Here is a 27453-nt window from a genome sequence, read left to right as displayed (position 1 = left end):
GGGTCCGGGAAGTAGAGAGAGCTGCAGGCGTGTCTCTCGGCCGCACCTGCACCTGCATCTGCACCTGCGCATTTCGTCCCGCAGCGTGAGCGCTGTCGCGCACGGCCGACGCCCGCCCGCCTCACCATGGCCTACCCGGGATACGGCGGAGGAGGGGTGAGTGCTGGCCGCCTCGCGGCGCCCTCCGCCCCACGGGGGAGTGGGTGGGGTGACGTCTCTGCGGGCGGTGCCAGCTGCCGAGCCCGCCCTTTGCCGCCGCTTCCGGGGTGCGTCTCTGGCGTCCGCGGTCCGGAGCCTCCTGGCGGTGCCAGGAGTGGACCAAGGCGGGCGGACATCGGACTTTGGAATCCGAGGGCATTCCAGACAGCCCCGAAGGAGCGTCCTTGTGGGGCCCTGGCTGTGATGGATTTTGGAAAGTCCTGGAATGGAGGCATAAAAAGCAACCCCCGCCCTTTTTTTTTTGGTGTGTGTTCATTTACCTTCTGTGATTCACCTGCACCCACTCAGTTTGTACGGGACGTTCTTTTTCAGCATTTTGACCACTTGTTTTCTGTTCTTTAAGTTGCTTATAAATAAATGAAGCGAAGTTCATGTTTCCTCGTTTTTCCTTTTAAGCCTATTTTTCTAGGTTTTGCTGCAGCTGTTACACTTGCTTATGTAAGCGATTATTCTCTACTGCCTCTGAGAGTTACAAAGTGTTGTAATTGTAGTTTCCTGGTGGTTAGTCACGCTTTCTTAGGAAAAAGAAACCAACTTTCAGTATTAATCAGTAATCTCCAGTGCAGTGAACATATTTGTTGTTCATAAAGTTGGATGTAGAGTGGTCCATTACATGAGGGTAGAAAATAATACATTTTCTGTTAAAAATTTTTAAAAATTTCTACTTGATTTTACCGGAAATGAGAAATCAAGCTTGGTGGGTGGTTCAAGCCAACCTGCGTCTCTGAGGGAGAGAGATTAAGGCAGTTTGCTCCTATGCCCCCTAGGAAGCACCATGTAGCGTTCATATAGCTTTATTCCGTCTCTGTGAGTTGGAATCCACTCCATGTCAAAGGGTTCCTGTTTCATAGAGACTCAATATTAGCATATGGCAGTTGTTTACACATAGATTACTCTACCCATGGGAATATAAGTATTTGAGAATTCCTTCTTTTATATTTTCAAAAGGAAATAGATTGTTAGTAGTTAGTTTAACCTAAGCCCTCGTGGCATAGTGCCTTCTGCATTAGACTGGTCACCTCCGGGTCTACAGTTCAAACCTGTCAACAACCCACGGAAGACAATTAAGATTTCCTGCTTGCATAAATATTTACAGTCGCAGAAATCCACGGGGGCAGGTCTATGCTGTCATGTAGGGCTACTACACATAGGAATCCACTCAAAGGCAGTGAGTTGAAACATGAGTTCTTGTATCTGAAAGGTGCCTGATTTCCTGCTGATACTTCAGTGTCTCCCCCGCATGCAGACGTCACACACAAAAGGGATCATAAGGTGCCTAAAGAAGACAACACCCCTGCCGCCACCCACTAGATTCAGACAGGGGAGAACTGCCTCATGGTGTTAGGAAGGATTTTACATCCTTACCAAGGTTGACTGCTCCATATTTTTTTCTCCCCACGGAGAAGCTGATGGGCTAGAACAGTCTACCTTTCCGTTAACAGCCCAGTGCTTAACCCCTGCACTACTAGGGCTCCTTAAAGTGGGCAAAGCCTCCGCTGATTAATGAAGGTAGCATAAACTCATGGAACTTTTTAGATTTCCCTGCCTCTGCATGTTTTCATCACGTATTCTTTTTAGGTGTTCTGTTTATTCCAGTTTGAAATTAAAAAAATCATGAAAAATGGAATTAAAAGATAAAGGGGAAACAAAGAAATAAATAAATAAGAGATAAGGGAATTTCCCCCACAAACTTTTGGAAGCATCCTTGTAGTATATATCTTTGTATGCATCAAAGACACCCACATCTTCCTTATGTTTTCAAAATTCTTTTAACAAGATGGAGAGTAGTATGTTAGCTGCTAGACCTCTTGGAGGAGCCCTGGTGGCTTGGGTTGCACACTGGGCTGATAACTGAACCCACAGTCTCTCACAGGGAGAAAGAGCCTTTCTTCTCTGACAGAGATTGGCAGCCTTAGAAACCCAAGGGGGAATTTCTATACTGGGCTATTGACTCACTATGAATGACCAAATCAGTGGCAGTAGGCTTTTTAAGTTTTCTTGGTTCAGAACCATTTGATTTGGTAGATAGATAGTTCAGTTGATTCCAACTCATGGTGACCCATGTGTATCATCAAGAGAAGAACTGTGCTCCAAAGGGTTTTAGTGTCTGATTTTTGGGTAGATAACCAGGCCTTTTTTTCCAGGTGCCTCTGGGTAGGGTTGAACTTCCAATCTTTTTGTTAGTTGCTAATATCCTCAACCCTACCAAAGCTCACTGCCTTCAAATTGATGGTATAATTGGTTAAAGGTCGGGTTGCTAATAGCAAAATCAGCAGTTTGAATCCACCAGCTGCCCCACAAGAGAATAAAGAGACTTTCTATTCCATAAACAGTTACAGTCTCCCAAACCCACAGGGGTCTGTCCCACTCTGTCCTGTACGGTCTCTGTGAGTTAACTGTCCCAGCCAAGGCCAATGTACTGGTAGGTTCCGCCATTATGTTTTCCTCCCTCATCTTCGAAAGTTTTTTCCCTTTTTGTTTCCTGACAATTTCTATTCATCCTTCAAGGATGCAGATCAGGAAGATCCTTGTTCAACATGCTGTAGTGAACAGACTTGACCTCCTTTCTGCTCCAGACTAAGAAAAATGCTGAGTAAAGGTCTTTTTCAGACTTTTGAAAGTGAAATAAGGGACATAGTTTGCTGTTAAGGGAAAAAGAAAGAGAGGTGTGTGTGTGTGTGTGTGTGTGTGTGTGTGTGTGTGTGTGTGTGTGTGTGTGAGAGAGAGAGAGAGAGAGAGAGAGAGAGAGAGAGAGAGAGAGAGAGAGAGAGAGAGAGAAAGGGAGGGGTAATAGCCACAGCAGGAACTTAATCGTGTTCAGCCTGAGGGGTCAGACTATGTACGCTGAATGCAAGGTTTCCTCCTTACAAGGTATTTGACTTTGACCAGCTCAGGAACACTCTGGAAATTGCAGGTCCTGAGCTGTAACAAAGGGCATACTGTTTTCCTACCCACTGAGTTGCTTGCAAAACCAAATGATGGGAAGTACTTAAAATCATACTGAGATATAAAAAGCTTTCGATAAGCATGAGCTGTTGGTTGTTGTCGTTATTAGGTTTTGAAGTGAACTGTTGCTGAAATTGTTACTTGATCTTTTTACTGACCTCTGGCTTTTTGGAAAAATAAATCTCTTTGTGCAGATAGGGCGTATCACCTCCATGCACCCTCCCTTGATGGGGGTGACGTTGCAGGATATTGACCCAATCTTCTCCACACTGTTCTTGAGGAGGATTTCCAGTTTCACTACAGGGGACAAAGTTCTTGTCTGTTTTCAAAACTCTTCCCCTCCCCGCCTATTTCGATGATCATGATGGTAAACCCGAGCCTAAATTGTGCCTCCGGTGCCTCTGTTAGAATGGCATGTGTAGAGACTAGAGGCTTTGTACTTATTTGAAAAATTGCAGTTGACTGCTGGATCAAATATGTTCCCTAATCGAAGCCAGTCTTAATGTAAGACGTCTAGTGTTTTGTGGCTTAGGAAGCTCTTGTGATAGAGAAGTTTCTGTTCACTACTGCCAGGCTTTCTTTTCAGGGGGCTCCTCAGAAATGTTGTTTTAAACCGAGTTTTGAAGGAACTGATGACCTCCCTTTTCCCTCTCACAGTTCGGGCATTTTGGTGGTCAGATGCCGGGGATGCAGATGCCAGTGGGACAGCCGGTGCCCGGGACAGGTCCTCCCATCCTCCTGGGTGGACACCTGGGGTATCCTGGCTATCCTGACAGTTATTCTTCCCCTAATGAACCCATGTGGACTTACTTCGTGGCTGTCGCTGGGCAGGTGAGATACTACGTACATTGTAGAAATGGTCGTTTGAAGGTTGATTGCTATGGAAAAGAAAGCCTGTTTTAGTGCATCGGTTGAAAGATGTGTGAAGTGGATTAAAGATTATCCGGGCCAATTTTCTTTTTCAGTTCCAAGAAGAAGAAGGCAGTCATAATTATTCCATTTTCAAAAATCTGTTGGTGGGATGCAGGAGCAGTATTCATTTGACTGAGAGAGGAAGCAGTTGTTTCATAGAGTGGAAATTGACTTCCTCTCTCTGCTTGCTGTTTCCCATGCTGAAGTTCTTCTGCCCGTGGCTCACCCACCAAAACTTATGAATTATAATGATATGTCTTCTTTTGAACTATCTCTTCCAAATCCCCGCCCCCCCCCCCTCACCCCTTTTCTATCGCCTGAATCTTTATATTTTTTCCCACTGGATTGGGTTCTGTAGAAGCATCTCACACCCTGCGCTGATTGATACATACCAATAAATACATTGAATTCTCTAATAGAAGGCACAGAGGTTAGGCGAAATTTGAGAGGAGCGATTTGAAGTTTTTAGAAGTTATTGTTCCATGGACTAAGGCTTTAAACCTCTCTATTAATTCCACCAAAACAAACACACTTATGGAAAGCCTAAGTATGTCAAAGCATACAATAGGAAAATACTTCTGAAATTCATAAATATATCCAAGTTGCAAAATTACATGTTTTGTAAAGGGTGAACTAATGTAATTTATAGTCATTTTGACTTTCTATGGCCAGAACTTTTTCTAAATCAATCACCAAAATAATCATGTTGGAATTTACTTTTCTATTGTAGTTAAAATTATAAGGACAGATTATATATGATATTAATCATTGGTCCTGCATTAGCAGGTTATTAGTCTCTAATAAATTTGAACAGTAAGTTTGGTCTTTCTTTGGATTTTTAATTTCATGCTACATTGACACAGTGGCTGTAACAAAAGGCTCAAACATAAGAGTAATTGTGAGGATGGCCCAGGACTGGGCAGTGCTCCATTCTGTAGTCCAGGGGCTTGCTGTGAATTGGTGCTGACTAGAAGGCACTTAACAATAGCAACAGCATTATTTTATAGTCCCCATCATCTGTAGAATTGTTATTGTTACTTGCTTGCCAAATAGCAAGTAAAATACAAAAGTCTTCATAATTCTTAATAGAAATCATTTGTAAAGAGCTTTCTAGTGTCTTGGTATTTTTGGTAGTATGTGTTTTTAACTTGCTGACTTGACTCTCATTGCCGCTCTTACTCACTTTTATGCCAATGTATGTGATGTCGAGTGAAATACCTTGTTCTTAAAGGAAATATAATGAGGTACTTCAATATGGTCACAGTGTTCCACCAATTTCACTTCCACTGTAATTTCTTGTTTGCACGAAATGGTTTTATTTTCCATAAAATGTTCAAATGAGATCATTAATCAGAAGAATGACAGCAGCCATCAGAATTTTTTTCTAGAGGAACTTGTAGGGAGCTGCGGGGGAGGGGAGCTTCCAGGTAAAGATTCAGTATTTTTAGAATAATCTCTCTAACAATGGGCTTGAGCCAGAAGTTTCTGAATAAGATTTAGGCATGCTTCTAATTGTTTTAAATAAAAGCACACTGACTCTCATAAGGCACAACTTTGAGCTGTTTGGGAAAAGGGTTTTGCTATTTTTCAGTGGAAAATAATATAAATTACATTTTAAATGCATAAAAAAGCAATATAGAATGTAGTTTGGTTTTAGGAAGCATTGTTCACGTTGCATGATATTCTGTGATATGCTACTGTTGTTGATTGTCCTTGGAGTTTTCTTCTTGATATTAATGATTTTAAAGTGCATATAATTTATTTATTTGTTGGCATAGAGAAACCAATTAACATTTTGATATGCTTTTGTACAAATGCATATGAAATCAGGCTATATATATGTGTATACATATTATTTATATATATATATCTATACATATTATTTATCTTTTTTTGTTTGTGTTTTTTTCACTTTTAACAGGATGGTGAAGTGGACGCTGAAGAACTGCAGAGATGTTTGACCGAGTCTGGAATTAGTGGGACTTATTCTCGTGAGATTCCCCCTCCCCCCCATTAAAATTCAAGTAGTAAATTCATTTTCTAGCCATTGCCCCCTTGCTTTGAATTGTTATCACACTTTTACATGCTCATATCTTACAGACTAAAATAATTCTTTAGAGATTATTGTGGAAATAAGTGCTCATCGTGACTTCCTGTCTCCCCATCAGCTACTCAGAGACAACCTTTTCAACGAATTCCTTTGGCATGTGCATTTATATCTTTAAGTAGTATGCTGTTATTGCTATTGATTTTCTGGTTTATTTATTGAATTAATTAGTGTATCTCTCAATTGCGGTTTATTTTTGCTTGATTTTAATTGGAAAAAAAGAAGCTTTTCTAAAGGCAGTCTTAGGGCCATTCTTTAAAAATGGAAACTGTTCTTTGTAACTTTGCAGTCCCCACACGGCATCATTTAACTGTCACATTCCCGGACAGGTTCATACTGAGATTCTATATTTCTCTCCCATAACTTCCAGCTATCAGAAAACACACGCCTTATTTTGCTAGAGGAGTTTGGTCCTGCTGTGTTGGCCTCTCCCTTCCAAGGTCCTTCATCTCGTTCTTTGCTTCTGAAGGCATTTCCTCTGGTTCACTTCATCCTTATTTAAAACTCCTGCTACTGAAAGGGCTTTTAGAATGGGAGTTTGAACTGTGCCTTTAGACGACCTTGATCCAGGTTTGATGGAAGTGGCTGATGCTTTCGCTGTCGTCTGACTGCCTATGGCAAATCCAAACTGGGAGAAGCCGGTAGGCTCTGGTTGGGAGCCTTCCAATTCTTCAGCTGACAGCTTCTCGGTGTTGCAACGACACAACTCTCCCCTTCGGCTCTCTGATGGCTTCAGCGCCTTTCTGTTTCTCTGGCTTCATCACTCCCACCTTCTTGTTATAGGATATGAGTATTTGATTCTCTTTCAACCCCAACCTCAACCCTATCTGACCTCTATATGAGGATACTCCCCATTCGTCCCCTCTTCTACAATGGTTAGACAATGGCAAGTCACAAAGTATTCCTACACAATCAAGAAATCTTCATTAAATAACAATATCAAACTGTGAAGCTATTGTGTGTGTACATGTCCTCCATCTAGATGTCTACTCTTCTGCAGGCACGTGCTGTGTCCGTCTAATCCACGTCTGACCCGTTCCGCACTCTTCTTTTTACGTCACATCACACGCAGTTTGGGTATCCTCGACGGGCTCTTAATTGCGTTCCTTTATAATGTTCTCTGAGTTCCAGGAACCAATAGAAGCCTAAAGGGGCTGCAGTGTGGTTGGGGTGAGGTCTCCCAAGGAAATTCTCTTAGGGCTGCCGTTGCTTCCCCAGAAAATCACAAGATGCCTTGTTGTGATGGAAAAAATTCCTCAGCGTAGCTTTTCTGGTCTTTCTCACAAATGCAGTTTCCAGTTTTCAAAAATACTTCTTCTTAATAAATCCTGCCCCTTCTTCTCACGATAGTCCTGTGTCCTTCAAGAAAACCTTATCAAGATGACGTCTTTACAATTCCATAGAAAAGTGTGTGAAGGGAGACATCAGTCAGTGTAAGACATGAAAAAATAATAATGATTTAGAAATTATCAAGGGTTCATGAGGGAGGGAGGGTGAGAAAGGGAGGGGAAAAATAAGGAGCTGATAACAAAGGCTCAAGTAGAAACAAAATGTTTTGAAAATGATGATGGCAGCATATGTACAAATGTGCTTGACACAATGGATATATGTATGGATTATGATAAGAACTGTATTAGCCCCCAATAAATGACACGAGAACACTTTGTTCTAATAATCTGGCATTCTGAGATGCTCACCTTCCTGATACGATCACTGAAGACAAAATAGGTGCATAAACAAATGTGAAGAAATCTGGTGGTGCCTAGCTATCAAAAGATAAAGCATCTGGGGTCTTAAATGCTTGAAGACAAACAAGTGGCCATCTAGCTCAGAAGCAACAAACTAACCTGGAAGAAGCACATCAGCCTGTGTGATCATGAGGTGATGCGATCAGGTATTAGGTAACACCCAGAACAAAAATTCATGACAATGAATAGCAGAGAAGTATGGAGTGGAGGCCCAAAACCCATCTGTAGGCAACTGGACATCCCCATACAGAAGGGTGGCAGGGAGAAGACAGGCCAGTCAGGATGCAGTATAGCACCAATGAAACATATACATTTCCTCTGGTTCTTTAATGCTTCCTCAACTCCAATATCATGACCCTAATTCTACTTTACAAATCTGGCTAGACCAGAGCATGTACACGGGTACAGATAAGAGCTGGAAACACAGGACAGATAAATTGCTTGGGATCAATATTGAGAGTAGCCATACCAGGAGGAGAAGGGCAAGGTGGGGTGAGAAAGGGGGAACCAATCATGATGAGTTATCTATAACCCCCTCCCAGGGGGATGGACAACAGATAAAAGGGTCAAGGGAGACATCGAACTGTGGAAGACATGAAAAATAATAATAACTTATAAATTATCAAGGGTTTCATGAGGGAGGGAGTGGGGGAAAGGAGGGGAAAATGAGCTGATACCAAGAGCTCAAGTAATAAGAAAATGTTCTGAAAATGATGGCAACAAATGTACAAATGTGCTTGACACGATGTATGTATGGATTGTGATAAGAGCGGTACGAGCTCCCAATAAAATGATAAAAACAAACAAACAAAAACCCTGTCCTGATCTTCTGAACTGGCCCCTCTGTGTTGAACTGCAGCGTTCCAGTAGATGTCCTCAGAAGCCCGTTTGGACTGAAGGCACCCTAACAAGACTAGGACGGAAACTTACCGGCAGAATCTGAGGACTGAGTCATGTTTAAGGACGCTGTATTTGAAACAAGCCTGTGCACGTGCCAACTGGACCCACAGTAGCAGTAGTCCCCCTTATCCGTATCCAGCTAGTCTGCCTGGATCAACAGCATTTACCTTAATTTAACCGTGCACGTGCTATTTGTAACTGCTTTATGATACAGGATGACGACTTTTTTATTGAACTCTCTGGTTTCTCAAAGTTAATAGCTGTCAGATGTCCCATGCTTTGCATCTTCTGAAGTTTTTCTCCTCCAGGAGATTTCTGTTGTGTTCTCTGCTTGGTTTTCACCTGGCTGTCCTTCACCATCGTACTGGAATTTCTGTTCTCTTCTTTCTTTCTTTTTTTCCCCCTTCTCTTCTTTCTTGAGTTCAATCTTCCACTCATTCCATTTTGTAAAACTGCCCTCTTTCTTTGCTCATTATTATTACAGTGAAATTCGGGGAACCAAATTATTAACTAGTTGCTTAATAAAAGAGGGTAATTTCTTGTGACCTAGGTGCTTAATAAAAGAGGGAAATTTCTTGTGACCTTCCAACAAAAGCACCCCTAAAACAAAAAACCCAAAGTCCCTGCCATTGAGTGGATTCCAACTCACAGCCCCGTATAGAACAGGGTAGAACTGCCCCTGTGAGATTCTGAGACGGTAACCTTTTACCGTGGTAGAAAGCCCTGCCTTTCTCCCATCGTGTGACTTTACTTACCTGACAAATCTTCGTTCTACCATCACAATTAACTGGTACTTTGGCCAAGAGTTGAATTGTAGGTTACAAATCATTTTCACTTAGAGTTTGCAGGTGTTGCTTTACTGCTAGTAGCTCCCCCTGTTGCTTTATTTGTCGGTTCCTGCCTGTCTGACAGGTGTGTCTCGGGCTGGCTACACGATCTCCGGGTGGCTCGTCTTCAGACTCTCACAGTGCCGTATCTGGTTGCACTGTGCCAGAGGCACGGCGGGCACTCTCAGCCAGGTCACTCCTCTGCTGCGGGCAGGCCCTTCCTCCAGGGATGGAGGGTTCCTCTATTTTTCTCTCTTGGAGTGCTTGCTGTTTGGACTGGGTCTTTGACTTCTCTTATCTTTTCACTCTTATCTTTTTTCCCTCCTCTACTGTTTGGGGGAAATGCCCTCAACTCTAGTTCCTGAATCTTCTGTGGAGTTTTTCACTCCTGCTGTCATGTTTTTAATATCCAAGAGCGTCTATTCTATTTTTAACATTTGGGATGGGATGCTTTTTCTTATCTCTCTGAGACTGGCAATCACATTTTTAGTCTTTCCCTTCCTTTATTTACTTATTTTCACATTTTCTTCTGTCTTACCTCTATTCCTCCAAGGTTTCCCCCTACCCCCCCACCGCCCGTCCCCTCTGTGCCCCCACCCTTTTTTCAAATGTATGTGGACTCTTGGTGATTCTGATGTAAACTTTTCAGAATGCAGTTCTGGTGCCTGCTTAGGCGTGTTTGCTTCAGGGCTCCGTGTACAGTGCTTGAGTTGAGTCGTAGCGCTAGGGGTGTCAGTATCTTTAGGACTTTGCTCTTGGAGTGATTCTGCAGTCTTTTCCATGAAACAAGGAGGTTGGGACTCAGCCGGGCCCTTCCGCCAGGGGAAGCCCGGGATGCATTTGTGGAACTACATAGGACACAAGGCTCCGGAGAATTCTCCCTATCCAAAATTGAGGGCTGGGAGGAAAGTGGTCACTGAACAGAGTGCTTCGGAGAGAGGAGTACAGAGGATCAAAGGCATAAATATGACTTGAACAGTGGAAACTTTGTCAGGAGATCCCCCTGTGATACAGGTTGGAGGTGATCTGGTTTCCAAAATTTTCTGTATTTTTGGTTTCTATTGTTTTGTTCATATTATCCCCAGGTAGTATATCAATGGAGGCTACCCTCTTGAACTCTTTGCCATTTTTGGTATATGAAACCCATGATTGATGAACTGATAGAGACAGCAAGTAGAATAAAGGACTCAGGGGGATAGGGGTACAGTGGTGGTGGGGGGATAAAGGGAGGCGATGTCAGGGATTCCATGCAGTAAAAGAATGTTTGGAAACTGGTAGCAATTGTACAATTTTACTTGACATGATTGAAACATGGCATGATATGATATATAAAATCCCAATTAATGATAAATAAATAAAGCAAGCCCAAATCACTGCCATCAAGTACGGATGATTATAATTTGTAACACCCCTATAGGACAGAGTAGAACATTGGGTTTCTGAGACTTTCAGTCTTTTTGGGAGCAGACAGCCACATCTCTCTCCCATGGAGTGACTGGTATATTTGAAAATTGGCTGGTGGGTAGTAGCTCAATGTATAACCCACCATTCTTTCATAAATTATTAATTATTTTCTTGTTTATCAATACCCCTGTGTTGCACCATGCCTTGAATCCTGCGATTCATGGATCATCTCGCAGAGTAAACACTCAGACTTCTTCAGGGAAGTAGGTGTGACAGCTGGGCAGCAGAGCTGAGGCAGAGAAGGAATTGGGCTCCCCGGGCTTCTTCTCAAGCAGAGTCTTAACCAATTCTTCTGTCTTTAGCTTTAGCTTTCCCCGCTTTTCAGGAATTCTTCTACTTCTTAAGTGTCCAAGGTTTACTGCAGTGTAACTAGATTGCTTCTTAACTTCCAAAATTTTGTTACTTTTATTTTTGTCTCATTTGCTTTTTTCCTAAATGACTATACTTCCTTTTTAAAATCTCATTTTCCTGTCTACTGTAATGGGCCTTAATGCGAGTGTAAAAAGCTGTCATATTTTCTGAAAATTGTGTAGCTCTTTCCCCTCCAAAATTAATCTTACATATACTACTCCCTCACATGTACACATATTATAGATAATACACATGCACACACACATATAATAATTCTATTCTTGGGTTGAAAATCTGCTTATTTACCAGTGCCATTTTTTAAAGATCATTTTATTGGGGGCTCTTACAGCTCTTATAACAATCCATACATCAATTATATCAAGCATATTTGTGCATATGTTGCCATCATCATTTTCTAAACATTTGCTTTCTATTTGAGCCCTTGGTATCAGCTCTTTTTTTCCTTCCCTCCCTCACTCTCCCACCCTCATGAACCCTTTATAATTTATAGTTTTTTTCATGTCTATGACCAAACGCTGTCTCCCTTCACCCACTTCCATATTGTCTGCCCCCCTGGGAGGGGGCAACTGTAGATCATTGTGATCGGTTTCCCCCTTGCTCTCCCCACCTTCCCCCGGCCCTCCTGTTATTGCTACTCTTATCATCGGTCCTGAAGGGGTTATCTGTCCTGGATTCCCTGTGTTTCATGCTATTGTCTGTACCAGTGTACCTACATGCTCTGGTCTAGCCGGATGTATAAGGGTAGAACGAGGGTTGAGGAATGTTGTGTGTTTCATCAGTGCTATACTGTACCCTGGCTGGCTCCTCCCTTCCTTGTGACCCTTCTGTGTCTCCAGATGGGGTTTGGGTCTTCACTCTGCCCTCATCCTCATCACATCGTTAGCATTTTTTGTTCTGGGTCTTTGATGCTTGATACCTGATCCCATCAATACATCATGATTCTACAGGCTGGTATGCTTCTTTCATGTGGACTTGGTTGCTTCTCAGCTACACAGCGCTTGTTTATCTTGAAACTTTTAAGACCCCAGACACTATATCTTTTGATAGGTGGTTATGCACCCATTTTGTCTTCAGTGACCGAGTGCCAGATTATTAAAACAAAGTGTTCTTGTGTTGAGGGAGTGCTTGAGTAGAGGCCCAATGTCCATCTGCTACCTTAATACTTAATATATATATATATTTCCCTATCATTTGTATATAAATATATTTACATAAGTGCCTGCCTGTATTTAGACCTCCATCAATGTTCTTTGCCCCCTAGTTCTTTCCTCTATTTCCTTTTACTTTCCTCTTATCAAATTATGATGTTCAGCCTTCTTTTGGGTTTCAGTAATTCATCTCAGTTACATTGCCCTTGATCATCCTATGCCCTCCCCACCATCGATTTTAGATCACTTGTTGTTTCCCTGTCCCTGGGTTTGTTGGAACACCACTTCCTTCTACCTCCCCCTCTTCTACATCCCTCAAGAACCATCATTGCATTGTTTTTCCCCCTTGATAGTTTATTCTGCCTATCTTATCTAGATAGACATGCATAAGCAATAATCACAAAAACAAGACAAAGCAAAAAAAAAAAACAACCCCACAACTGAAAACATAAAACAACAACAGAAAAACTAATAACAAGAAAAGTAAAGCCTATCAGTAGTTCATGGCCTGTTTATTGACCTCTAGGAGTGTTTTTCAGTTGAATCTGATGGAGTGTCACTCCCTGGCCCCAAAGTCTATTTTTGGTATTCCTCGAGGACTTCATTGCTTTGTTCCCCTTGGTATTACATGACCTTAGTGTTTTTCCTGGTGTGGTGGGGTCAGTTTGGGCACAATTCCTGCACTGCATCTCCAGTGTTGTCCCATAGTGCTATGGGTCAGTGAGGGATGTCGTGTCTGGTGTTGGGGCCCACCCTATGGTCCTCTCTTTACCAATGCCATTTTTATCATCAATTTAGATTCTCTCACTTCCTGAATATGAGTCACTGTTAACTTTAGGGTCAAAAGGATATTGTTCACTTGATCAAAACATGGGCAACTTCTCATGTGATATTCTCCTGTCCAGGTAGCTTTTGTATGAAGAAGGAAAAATTTGACTCTTATCCTACCTGTTCCACCTATTAGCCCTATAAACTTGAGACACATATTCTTTTTGAGTGTCCACTTCCTTATTTGTAAAATTGGGAGTGTTGTACATTTGACATGTCTATATGACATCACCTAACACCCCCAAGCTATCACACATTAAGTACTGAGTGTTGACTGAATAGTCAGTCTTCCAGCACCACAACCAATTAGTGTAACATTTACACCATGCTGAACATTAAAAAAAAACAACCAACATTTCTCTTAACTCAAGGACTACTCGTACTGTTTTTTTAATGGGTCTAAATTTTGACTGAAATCAATTATTTTCTTTAAAAAAATTCATGTTTCAATAGCATAAACTAAAATTTCTAAAATTTACTATCTTCTTTTGGAAGGGGTGAGAATAACTGCTTCAGCTTTAATTGTGTTGCCCTGGGTGGCACCCCACTACTAGTTGAAAGGTTGGTAGTTTGTACTCACTCAGAAGCACCTCAAACACAGGCCTGGTGATGCGCTCCCCAAAGGTCACAAGATTTGAAAACTCCAGGGAGGTTCTATTCTGCACACATGGGGGTCACCAGGAGTCAGATGGGTAACTATCAGTCACAGGCTTTACCTAACTGTGTGGACCTAATCCAAGGGAACTTCCAAAAGCTCGTGGAAAATGGGATTGAAATATAGGTTTTTCCGTGAACATTTCTCATGAAAGTATTAGTATAAAACCCTTGCTTTTACGTTAAATTCCTTCTTATAGCTTCTTTCTTTCTTTTTAAAAATTTAAATCATTTCATTGGGGCTCATACAACTGTTATTACAATCCATAGATCCATCCATTGTGTCAAGCACACTTGCACATTTGTTGCCATCATCATTCTCAAAACATTGTGATCGGTTCACCCTATGTACCCCCACCTTCTCCTTTCCCTCCTTATGTGGCTACTCTCAACATTGGTCCTGAAGAGTTCATCTGTCCTGGATTCCCTGTTTTTCCAGCTCTTATCTGTACCCATGTACATCTTCTGGCCTAGCCAGACTTGTAGGGTAGAATTGGGGTAATGATAGTTGTGGAGAGGAAGCATTAAAGAACTAGAGGAAAGGTGTATGTTTCATCGGTGCTATACTGCATCCTGACTGGCTTGTCTCCTCCCTATGACCCTTCTGTAAGGGGATGCCCAGTTGCCTATGGGCAATGCGTTTGGGTCTCCACTACGCACTCCCCTTCATTCACAATGATATGATTTTTTGTTCTGTGTCTTTGATGCCTGATACCTGGTCCTATCGATACCTCGTGACCACATGGGCCGGTGTGCTTCTTCCATGTGGACTTTGTTACTTCTCACCTAGATGGCCTCTTGTTTGTCTTCAAGCCATTAAGACCCCAGCACTATATCTTTGGTACCATCAGCTCTCTTCACCACATTTGCTTATGCTCCTGCTTTGTCTTCAGTGACCATGTCAGGAAGGTGAGCATCATGGAATGCCAGGTTAATAGAACAAAGTATTCTTACATTGAGGGAGTACTTGAGTAGAGGCCCAATGTCCTCAGATCTATTTTCCCATCGTCATATATAAATCTGTTTACATATGTACATGCCTGCATTTAGAGCTCTATAAATGCCCGTTGCCTCCTAGTTCTCTCCTCTTGTCTTCCTTTCCTCTTGTCCCACTCTCACATTCAGTCTTCATTTGGGTTTCAGCAATTCCTCTCAGTTACATTACCATTGATCACGCTCTACCAGGCCTCCTACACCCTCCTCGCTATTGATTTTGGATCACTTGTTCCCTTGTCTGTGGGTTTGTTAACACCCACTTCCTTGTTCCCGCCACCCCCTCTCCTATGCCTGCCCCCCCATAACTGGCCTATTGTTTCCTCCTCAAGATTGTTTATCCCATCTATCTTATCTAGATAGACATGCAGAGATAATAATATTCACAAAAGCAAAACAGAGAAAAACAAAGCAAAAGAAAGCAAAAGAACAAGAAAAACCCAATGACCAAAAAAAAAAAAAAAAAGAAAGGAAGAAAGGAAAGCCTATAAATACTTCAAGATCTGTTTGTTGACCTTCAGGAGTGTTTTCTGTTTGATTGTGATGGGGTACCATGCCCTGTCCCCAAAGTCTATTTTTGCTATTCCCTGGGGACTTCATTGCTCTGCTCCCCTTGCAGTTCTGTTGCACGCCCTTAGTGTTTCACCTTGGTGTGAAGGGGTCAGATGGGGCACAATTCCTGCACTGTGTCTCCAGTGTTGTCCCTCATAGCACTATGGATCAGTGAGGGACATCCTGTCTGGTAGTGGGGCCAGCCCTATGGTCTTCTTTGTGCATTGGCTGCTCTGAGCAGGAATATCATCCTGAGGGCTTGGTGGGGCAGGATGTGCTCCACTCTCTCTTTCTGGCCCTTCATTTGCTCCTGTGTGCTTTGATCAGACATGTCCCTCTGAAGTGAATTCTTCTGGGGGACAGGGAGGCTGTCCATGTAGTTTGGATTGGGCTGGCCCCTCCTTATATTTTCTTTCTTTGGCCTCTCTCTACTCTCCAAAATCCAGTTATTTAAGTTTAGTGTTTACTTTCTCTTTTACTCAATCTAGTATAATAAACTGAAATGGTTTACCAACCTACCTCCCATATCATCTGACTTTCCAATCTAGTCTATCAAGTTTCTACAAGGGAGATCGAGTGATAGTACTATGCTCCTTAAAATCCTACAGTGCCTTTTATTGGTCTTCAAGGTGGCATTCCAGATTTTAATCACCTGCCACTTAGCTGCCTTTCTGCACTCAGGGCACGCCACTCCCTCACATATCCCCAGGCTTCAGCCCAGTTCTTAACTCCTCCAGTTTGTGTACTTTCTGAACATGTGCCTGGCTTGACTTTGTCCCTACTTCCTACTTGGTTTAGGAAGGCAGAAGTTTTCCTTCCTAGGCTTTAAGCAAAGCAAATACACCTATTTCTTAGTTATTTAATAAAAGCTATTTGAAACACCTTGATCTCATTGTCAGAGTAAACAGTTTGAAATAATTTTTATTTGCCTTTTTATCTGCCATGAATGCCTGATGTGTAGTAAAAGCTTATTGGTTAGGGTAATAATTTATCTAATGCTTTGTTTTGAGGAAAAGATATTGTGATTATGTTATATGGATAAAATTGGGCAGACTCTAATTTACATATTGTATATGTTTTACAGCCTTCAGTTTGGAAACCTGCAGAATTATGATTGCCATGTTGGATGTATCCTTAAAAAAAACAACCCACAGAATATTCTAGAATAGGGACTGCTTTATTTCTTAAAACTAAGCCAGGTGTTTGTGACCAATGACCGCAGTGGCCTGAAGAGTTTGAAAATACTTTGTAAGAACCTATCAGAATTTCACACATTCATATTTGTATGTGGAGATCTATTTATATGAAATATTTGGTTAATTCCATGGAGACATTGCTAATTTCTTAATCAGTGGTTACAGTTCAGGGTTAGGTTAATATTCTTTGGCACCAAAATGTATTTTTGTTAATAAACTACCAGAGGGACTACACAGGAAAAATGGGATTTAGTGAATTCAAAGAACTGTGGGCAGCCCTGAGTGCTTGGAAGCTGAACTTCATGACCATTGATCGAGACCAAAGTGGCACAGTGGAGCATCATGAATTGGGTCAAGCCATTGCAGCTATGGGTAAGAAGATTAAAGTCTTTTAGAATTGATCTAGCTTGATTTTGTCTCCATAATAAGATGCATACCAATGGTCTTAGTTTACTAAGTAACAAAGGAATGTATTATCACTAACTTTGCCTTGTTGGATTTCAAGGTTATAGATAAATGAAAGCTTGTTACTTTGGTAAAGTAGAGTGGCAGGGGAAAAGAGGAAGGCCCCGCTAGACGGAGTGACCCACCGGCAGCAACCTAGGGCTGAAGCGCAGGAACCACTGTGAGGCTGGTGCAGGACAGAGCAGTGGTCTGGTCTGTTGTGCGGTCATTATGGGTCAGAACCGACTCGTTGACATGTGACAACAAGAGAACTCTTTGATGAAGCTATTTTACCTGATTTGTTTTTTAAAAGTCGATATACTATACATGTCAGTTGATTGAATAATTTCTAAATGATTTATGTCTGATGCACTTACATTTATACATATAATTGTTAGTATTCCCCATTTACATTCTATTTTGTAGCTTGGTGGGATCTCCCTCATTTGGTCACAAGTTTATTATTTTATAGTCTAGTTTTTCAGCATTGAAGCTACCCCCCCTTTTCTCTGTAAATGTAGCACATATGCCAAAATCCTTTATAATGGAAAGCATATACATTGGCAAGAATTCTAATGTCTTTAAAGGTAGTGAGCTTGTGAGTTGAGGTTCCAGGGCTATTTGTTTTCGTGGCAAAGCCATCGATCTTACGTAGTGATGCTTACTTTCTTCTAGTTTGTGTCGCTTGGAGAATTTTTCCTTAATTATGATTACTCTTGTGGTTTTAATTACCTGGTTTTAATTTTTAATAGTTTTGTTATTTTATGTTATTATTTGATTGTTATCTTTTTTGTTATTTGTATTGTTATTCATTGCTATGGCTTTATTTAATTAATTACTTATCATTAATATTCTAATTATTAATCATTATGTAATTATAATTATTGTCTTATTCAGCACGCACTTCAATGGTTGAATCATGTTAAAAACAGTTACACAATCATCTCCTCAATCGACTTCAGAACATCTGCTTCTTTCTTGTGTTCATTGTTACAAGCTCCCAACTTCCTCCCAACCTCTCCTGCCGTACCCCCGTTTTAAAAATAACATTTTTATAAGAAATGATGTCTCTGAAAGTTAAAATCTGAACCCATTTTAAGCAGACTTACTTCAAATTCCAATTCAAAGGAGTTAAAACTGATGGTATATTTACTTTAGTTGATGAATAGACATTTCATTGTACACTAATGATTTTGGGGTCAATTCTCCCCATATAAATATGTACATCTGAGCTTTAGTACCTAATGGATGAACTTGGTCTAAAATTAAACATAGTTTTGTAATATTAACCATTACGTTTTACAAACAAGAAAACTTCTAAAGAGCTTAAATAGGTCACTACTTTAGGAAAACAGAAGGTGCTCTAGATTTTTCAAATTAAGATCTTCAAATACCTTTATAATTATTCCAATTATGTTTAGAAAGTACTGTGAAGAAAGCTTAAGACTTTGTTAGTACCACATGCATCATAATTACCGAGTAGTGAGCTCAGCATGCAGCTGTGTGGCGTAATTACGTTACGTTGCAGTTTTAGTTGTCTCCTCTCTTAGTTTGTCCCTGGTATTCCATTACTTTTGTCAAATTTCCTGGGTTAAGTTGCATTGTAAGTGCAATGACAATTTTTCCTATGATATTTATTTTCATTATTTGAATGTGTTAGAGTTTTTGGTCAAAGTTTATTGATCTAATAATGTAGAAAGCCAAGAATACCGAGATCAGCTCAGTGTGTTCCATTGTAAAGTGGATATAAAAAACTCTCTACCCAGGCCTGTCAAGGCTACTCCTACCTCATACATAGACAGACAGACACAACAGGATGGAGGAGACCTGATCAGTAGGGTTTCCTAGACTCTAAATCTTTATGGAAGCAGAAGAGCTGTTGGTAGTTTTGACTTAAAGTTCAAAGCCCAACACTTATGCTCCATTTAAGGTGTAAAGATCTCATTAAAGGCACAGAATGGGCAGCATGTAGAACAGGTTAATTTTTATATCTAATCATTTTTATATTTTACAATTCAGTTTTTATATTTTAAAACAAATAATCAAACAGAAATACTAGCATAGTGTTTAAAACTAAATCAAGACACATATAACAGGATTCAGTAATTAAAAACTTTTTACTGATACCAAAACATTATCAGAAATGTTTGAATCACAAGACTGAACAACAGAGAAACCAGGAATGTTAAGATGTTGTAGTTAAGGATTCAACATATGAAGAACTAGGCTAAGAATTACAGAACACAAACAGGTATGAAATTGTCCTGTTTCTTTCCCTTCCAGGTCACCCTGTTAATCTTCTGACTTTTCTCTGGCTGTACAAGTTCCTTACAAGTTAAATATTTAAAGGAAAAAATGTATTTGGAAGGTAGCAAAGTCAACTAGCAACTTTCATTCGATATACACAGAGTTACAGAATTGAAATACTAAAGCATTATTTCAAAATCAAATGCACAATAAGATTATTTTTTTCATTAGCTTTGATTTTAGGACAAAGCTAAGGCTGCTGTCTTTATGTACCACTCGACAGTAATAATAATGAACTTAAAAAAATCAGTTTCTATCTGAAATGCATTGTTTCTAATACACATTTTTAATTTTAAGATGAATTTTTTGCAACTTTGTGAGAGAGCACAGTGTTGGAATATTCTTATGCTAGTTAATCTGAGACCTTTAATTGATCAATCTCTTGTTTTTAGGCTATAGGTTAAGTCCTCAGACATTAAGTGCTATTGCTAAACGTTACAGCAAGAATGGCAGAATCTTCTTTGATGATTATGTTGCTTGCTGTGTGAAGCTTCGAGCATTGACAGGTATGGATACAGTAGTTTGTCACTGTCTTTTTTGAATAGTCTCTTTCTTTCTTCAGCATGTTACAATAGTATGTAGTTCCTTTATTCATCCCTTAGTTTAACCAGTCATTAGGTGTTAAACACAGGAATATAAATCATGAAAAATGACTAGAACTCGGTTTTGGGAAATGTTCACTATAAACAACCTAATATTTAATTGAATATGTTTAAACATTTTTTATTTAATTGAATATGAAAGTATTAATTTATCTCATAAATGGGGACACTCACCAAAAAACCCAAACTCGTGGCCTTTGAGTCGATCCTGACTCATGGTGACCCTGCAGGCCCAGGTGGAACTGCCCTGTGGGTTTCCAGGACTGACTGTAGGAGCAGAAAGCCTCCCCTGTTCTCTGCAGGCTGGCCGGTGGGCTGACACTGCCGATTTAGGAGTCAGTAGTCTAACACATAACCATCATGCCACCAGGGGTCCTTAACTGAATACATTAGGTATTTGACAGTATAGATTTAAAATTTTATATATATACATATATACACGTACATATATACATATACACATATATACACATACATGCACACACTTATATCTTTTTTTTTTGCATGATGCCTTATATCTGGTCCCTTGGGCACCTCGTGATCGCACTGGCCGGTGTGCTTCTTCCATGTGGGCTTATTTGCTTCTGAGCTAGATGGCCGCTTGTTCACCTTCAAGCCTTTAAGACCCCAGACACTATCTCTTTTGATAGCCAGGCACCATCAGCTTTCTTCACCACATTTGCTTATGCACCCATTTGTCTTCACCGATCCTATCATGGAGGTGTGCAGTCAATGATAGATTTTTTGTTCTTTGATGCCTGGTAACTGATCCCTTTGGGACCACTCGATCACACAGGCTGGTGTGTTCTTCTATGTGGACTTTGTTGCTTCTGAGCTAGATGGCCGCTTGTTTATCTTCAAGCCTTTAAGACCCCAGTCACTATCTCTTTTGATAGCCGGGCACCATCAGCTTTCTTCACCACATTTACTTGTTCACCCACTTTGGCTCCAGCCGTTGTGTCGGGGGAGTGAGCATCATAGAGTTCCAATTTAATAAAAGAAGGTATTCATGCATTGAGGGAGTGTTTGAGTAGAGGCCCAAGGTCCTTCCGCCACCTTAATACTTGACCTATAAATATAGACACATAGATCTATTTCCCCATCCTCCTATATATATTTGCATGTACATGTCTTTGTCTAGACCTCCATGAATGCCCTTTGACTCCTAGCTCTTTCCTCCATCTCCCTTGACCTTCCTCCTGCCCTACTACCATGGTTCATCGCCACCTGGGCTAGAGTATACCTCTTCTCTAAGCAACCTTACCCTTGATCATTTCCCACCAGGCCTGCCACTCCCCCTTCTCTACCATTTGGGGTCCCATGTTTTTCCCTTGTCCCTGGGTTTGTTAACACCACTTCCTTACCCCCCCTACCCCCCCACCCCAAGTCCCCCCGGAACTGTCGGTCCCGTTGTTTTTCATCCAGATAGTTCATCCAGCCTGTCCTATTCAGACAGACCTGTGGAGTCACTAACATGCACGAAAACTAGACAGAGGAACACAAAGCAACAGTATACAACCAGACAACAAAACAACCAAAACAAACCACTGAAAAAGAACAGACCAAAACAGTTCACAAGAGAAAAGCTTGTAGTTAGTTCAGGGATCGTTTGCTGGCCCTTAGGAGCGTTTTCCAGTCCAGTCTGTTGGGGCACCACGCCCTGGCCCCAAAGTCCACTTTCAGCATTCCCTGGGGACCTTGCCACTCCATTCCCTTGCTGTTCCGCTGCACTCCCCCAGTGATTTGCCTTGGTGTGGTGGGATCAGGTCATATATATCATATTAAATAAAGGGGAAAGTGCAGAGTGGAGACCCAAGGCCCAAGTGTCGGCCAATGGAGATCCCCTCATAGAGGGGTTTAGGAGAGGAGATGGGTTAATTAGGGTGTGAGGTAGTATCGATGAAGAACACAGCTTTCCCCCAGATCCTGGATGCTTTCTCCCCCCAACTACCATGATCCGAATTCTACCTTGCAGGGCTGGATAGGACAGAGGCTGTATACTGGTACATATGAGGGTTGGAGGTACAGGGAATCCAGGGTGGATGATACCTTCAGGACCAAGGGTGTGAGGGACGATGCTGGGAGAGTGGAGAGTGAGTGGGTTGGAAAGGGGGAACTGATTACAAGGATCCACATGTGACCTCTTCCCTGGGAGAGGGACAGCAGAGAAGGGGGGAAGGGAGACTCCGGATAGGGCAAGATATGACAAAATAACGAGGTATAAATTACCAAGGGCATATGAGGGAGGGGGGAATGGGGAGGGAGGGGGGAAAAAAAGAGGACCTGATGCAAGGGGCTTAAGTGGAGAGCAAATGCCTTGAGAATGATTGGGGCAGGGAATGTATGGATGTGCTTTATACAATTGATGTATGTATATGTATGGATTGTGGTAAGAGTTGTTTGAGTCCCTAATAAAATGTAAAAGAAGAAAAGAGAAAAAAATGATTAGGGCAAAGACTGTACAGATGTGCTTTATACAATTGATGTATGTATACGTATGAACTGTGAAAAGAATTGTATCAGCCCCAATAAATTGTTAAAATAAAAAAAAATAAAAAAAAGAAATAGTAAAAAAAAAAAAAGAAAATACAACTCAAAGCTCTTCAGAGATCTGCCTTATTGCAACTGTAACCACAAAGCCTGGCAAGCCTATCTAGGCAAGCGTAGGAAATGGCTGCATATAAATTGTTCTTGCTGAATAAAACAAATGTTAACTGTAACATCCCAGCCTAAATCTTCAATTGGGCTCAATAAAGCAGATTTAGCTCCAAGTAAAAAAAAAATTTTTTTATTTACTAAAGATCATTTTTTTCGTTGTGAATTGGGTGAAAGTTTATAAAACAGATACTTTTTCCTTTCAACAATGTATATACCTTGTGTTTCATCTCGTTCTTCGCAAGCTCACAATGTAGCATCCTTTACCCCCTTCCTCCGGTGTTTCCTGTTTCTGTGGCTGGCCCTCTAGTGCTTCTCTCTGCCCTGCGTTTCCTATTTCTAGTCTTCCTTCATGCTCAACCCTCTGAACTTTGACCTTGAGTCAATGTAAATGCTGTCCTTTTCAAGATTTACATTAGACTTTCAATTTTAATGAAGTAGTTTTTTGTTTGTTTTAAGATTTCTTTAGGAGAAGAGACCACTTACAGCAAGGACTTGTGAATATCCTTTATGACGATGTGAGTAAGCTTGTCATACCTTTTGGCACGGATTCATAGTGATAAAACTGTTTTTTAGATATCATATACTGGGAGTAATATACTTTGTAGATCATATTTTTAAAATTTTTTTATAGCCGAACATACATATAATTCATTATTGATATAAATACATACTTGATTTTATTTTAAATATAAAATTACTGCTTAATCTTCTGACCTGTGTTTGGTAGCTCTTCTTCCAAATATTTTTAAAAGATCTGTCTACCACTTTTTATCGAGAGAGTAGTTTACTTGCTTCATTTAGGAGAGAGAGCAAATTTTAATTTATAATGCAGTCAAGCTAATCTTGTTTCACATGGTTCCTATGTACCTGTTTCCAGTTTCATTTGGTTTGTTTTTAATTGGAGTTATATTTCATATCTGCATTGTTTCAAAGTTTAACATTTCTGTTATTTGTTGTTATTGTTGTATTTACTGATGGGGATGGTAGGCTCAAGGTTAGAATGACAAGTCTTGGAAAGTTCTCTTTCCCTTCTTGAAAATGTTTCCATGGAATACAATTAATCAAACAGAGTGAAAACCGATTTTGTCATTGTTAGCTGATGGTTTCTTTTGTTTCAGTTTTTGCAGGGCACTATGGCAATCTGAATGTCTAGAATGTGAAAGCTAAGGAAATACTGTGAATTCTTCTGCATGGGAGAACTGAACTGGATCACTATGAAGGAAAACTGGGATCTATTCACAGTCCCACCTGTTAAATCGCTTCTCTCTCTCTCTGTTTTCATGTTAGCACAAACGGTTCAAGCAATAAAGGAAACACCTTTGTATTAGGATATTGTGGCTTTTAGAGAAGTATCTTTGTATAAATAATGCTTAACATCATAAAATATTGCTGTATAATTATTGAGTAAACATTTCTTAGCCTTAACTTTTAACAATATAAGCTAAGGAGAATATACTCTCAAGATAGATTGGATGAGAAGCCAAGCAATGCAAGCCTAGGGAAAGCTAATTTATCCTTATCTGAAGTGCGTATCTTCCACTTAGGAATTTTGTTTGTAATTGTTCATGTTTGGGGGCATTCTGGAAGAGGACTTAGTTTGATGCTTTGTTTGTACAAGGGTTTGTCCCTTAGTCACACAACCAGAACCGCCTGGGATTTTGCTTGTTGAGAATACCATAGTTCCTAAAAAACATGCAGTTGTTAGCCTTAACCCATTGCCCCAGTTCAGTGCTGAATGATAGTGACCCCAGGGGATTCTACCCCCATCCGTGGAATTGCCCCATTGGGTTCCCGAGGCTGTAATCACCATGGAAACAGATGGCTATGTCTTTCTCCCTCCGGGTGGTAGAGGGGCTCTTTTTAAAATTTATTTTTAAATTGAAATTGTTGTTTACGTGAAATGCCAACTATTTACCAAGTTACCCATCTACCACTTTGTTTTAAGACCAAATTATATTTTGATAGAATTTTGTTGTGGTTGAAACCAGGTATTTTCATTATAGAAAGAATTTTGAGGTAAATGGAAAAAATGTTGAGTTAGTATGATTGTTGATATTAATTAGAGTGACACCTAGGTTCCAAAGAGTCACAGCTTCTGGGGTTGGAAAGATTCACTGCATTTCATCAGATTCACACAGAGGTACAGAGTTCCCACCAGATGGTAGTATTCACTAGCAGTGGGATAACAGATTCCCACTACATCCAAAAGGCAGAAAATATAAGTGGTTATTATGTGTACCAGAGGTCATAAAAAAGGGTTCAGTGTTCGAAATCAAGAAGTTTGGCTTACATGAAAACAAAACGAATGGGGTTTGTGGACCGGTAAATCAAGTATTTTGAGCGCATTCATGGAAGTTGGAGTACTAAACAAATGGATTCCCGATTTCTGGAGGCCCACTGTGTACAGAGTAGAATGGCTCCCGGGGCCTTTCAAGGTTGTGCCCTTTTGGAAGCACATCACCAGGCCTCTCTTCCAAGTTGCCTCTAGATAGTTTTGAACAGTCAAACCTTTTGGCTCATAGTCAAAACACTTAACCATTTGTGCCACCCATGGATTCCAGGATTGGCATTAAAGCAATATTGCTGAATAATATTACTAAGTAAATTGACAAGTAGAGTTCAGGCACTGTTTTAATTAATTTAATCCCCATCATAAGCCTTTCTTAATGAAATTTAAATAAGCCACATATTTTTCTTTAACTGATTATCTTCTAGCCTAATACAATTTGACAGAAGTTTAATATAACTGGTGATCAAAAAAACTCCAGTTTTTTTAAAAGCCGGAGGATGGATTGCAGTGGATAGGAGTGATTTTCATAAAACTTACATCATTTTAAGACAACATTCACTTTTATGAATCTTGAAAAAAGTAAGCTCTAGCCATTTTGACATCAATTATTTCCATATAATTGGCTATAAAATTCACTTGGTCAGTTTTATAAGAATATGTGAGTGAATAATGTTCCCTTTGTCTCTCCGGTGTTTTTTATCCAGGAGCATGTATTTGATAAGGTGAGAGGACATTCACTGAGGCACAAAAAGTGCCGCATTTAATTGGAAGTGGTGTTAGAAAGCAGATGTTAACCACACTGTAAGCCCTTCCTGTTGAATAAGGGAAATAATGGAATTCACCAACCTGGAATTTTAATGCTCAGATCAAAAACAGTGGATTGCCATACTATTCTCAGGTCCATTATACTCATCTTCCTTATGTGGTAGCTCAAAGTTGAGGGAAAAAATGAACAAACACAACCCTGCCATCAAGTTGATTGCGTCTCAGAGTGACCCTACAGGACCGAGGAGTGCCCCTTTGGCTTTCAGAAGTGGTACGTCTTTAGGGGGGCAGATGGCCTCATCTGCCATAGTGGAGCACACACTTTTATGAAGTACGATATTACTCATACATGTTTCTGCCAAATGATACTTTGTTAGCACCCCTTATACACGTCTGACTTTTTCAAAGGATGTTCCTCTGAACTTTGGCCGCAGGATATCTGTGAAGGAAGTTTCCATGCCAAATACCTTAGGAAAACTCACCTTCCTCTTGGAACTACATGATTGACATCAGCTTGTAAAAGCCTAAGGTAAATAAACTTGGCTTTAATTTTGTTTGACTCAGTTTTTTCTGTTCTCTTTTTTTTCAAAACTCTTTGACCACAGCACCCCTTTAGAAGGATGAATGTACCCTATTGCTCTGTCTTAAAACACTATTCTTTTGCTTGTCACCTAATACGGATTATAAAAAGATTCAGCAAAGAGAATAATTTTAACAGTATTTTTGTACCGAAATGCAATCCATTCTTTTGGTCCTTAAAAAAGAACTATCCATTCCTAAGGTAACGATTAAAATGTTTTGTGATAAACATCGCCAGGATATGAATATGGTATAGTAGCTGATATGGGTTCACCTGAGCCCAGTTTTCTTTTGATACAGTAAAACCTGGAATAATATACACACTCAATGTATAAGCGCATTTATTTATACAGTAAACAAGTTTCCATGTCATTTTGAGAATTTTTTAATAAACATTCAAGTAGCTTGCTGTAAAGTTTTGTCTTATACAAAATGTATTACATCTATATTACGCGATGCTTCATCTGAAGAACAGTGCCAGGCTTCCCGTAGTCTACAGGAAGTGCCAGATGCCTCCATGCCAGGGGTTGCACTTCTGTGCCGAGTGGCAGGGTACACATTTTACATTGCAAGCAGAAATCAACATTGGGGACCGTCTTAGTTTGGTTCCCTTTAACTCTAAATTTAAAGGACTGTGCTCAGTGAACCTCTTTAAACCTGTATTCAGCAAAAAGTAACAGGGAAAATATAATTTATGTTTCTCTTCAAAAAGGCGTGTACCCTGGAAGGAAGTAGAACTTCTTCACTAATGTAACATCTGTGCAATTAAAAAAATGACACCCCCAAATCCGCTTGTGGTCACTTGAGTAAGATGTGTGTCAGAGTCCCTACACTCTCCCTGGTTTTCCTCAAGTGCACAAACATAGCAATGCTGCTTCCCGAGCATGTGACCCTCTCTGTCCTCGCAGCTGTGACAAGCTGTACGTGCTGTCTTCTCCTACG

At 40.5% G+C, this 27453-nt stretch overlaps 1 protein-coding gene across 1 annotated transcript; it reads left to right on the top strand.

The window, feature by feature from the left end:
• GCA (grancalcin) lies at nt 1-27453 on the top strand. Its single transcript, XM_075529632.1, has 8 exons — nt 1-156; nt 3823-3996; nt 5999-6068; nt 16755-16798; nt 17091-17238; nt 20010-20123; nt 23334-23392; nt 23996-27453. Exons 1-8 carry the CDS (start codon nt 127-129, stop codon nt 24020-24022), a joined length of 666 nt encoding a protein of 221 aa, XP_075385747.1. The 5' UTR covers nt 1-126; the 3' UTR covers nt 24023-27453.

Source organism: Tenrec ecaudatus, chromosome 13, assembly GCF_050624435.1.
Source record: "Tenrec ecaudatus isolate mTenEca1 chromosome 13, mTenEca1.hap1, whole genome shotgun sequence".
In the NCBI taxonomy this organism is placed as follows: Eukaryota; Metazoa; Chordata; class Mammalia; order Afrosoricida; family Tenrecidae; genus Tenrec; species Tenrec ecaudatus.
This window is presented reverse-complemented; position numbering and strand designations above follow the sequence as displayed.

What these genes read in the sequence shown, in the direction of transcription:
- GCA (XM_075529632.1), top strand. Translation starts at nt 127, where the DNA reads ATGGCCTACCCGGGATACGGCGGAGGAGGG. An exon ending in TCGTGGCTGTCGCTGGGCAG is followed by an intron (nt 3,997 to 5,998) that starts GTGAGATACTAC and finishes CACTTTTAACAG; the next exon opens with GATGGTGAAGTGGACGCTGA. An exon ending in TCAAGCCATTGCAGCTATGG is followed by an intron (nt 17,239 to 20,009) that starts GTAAGAAGATTA and finishes TCTTGTTTTTAG; the next exon opens with GCTATAGGTTAAGTCCTCAG.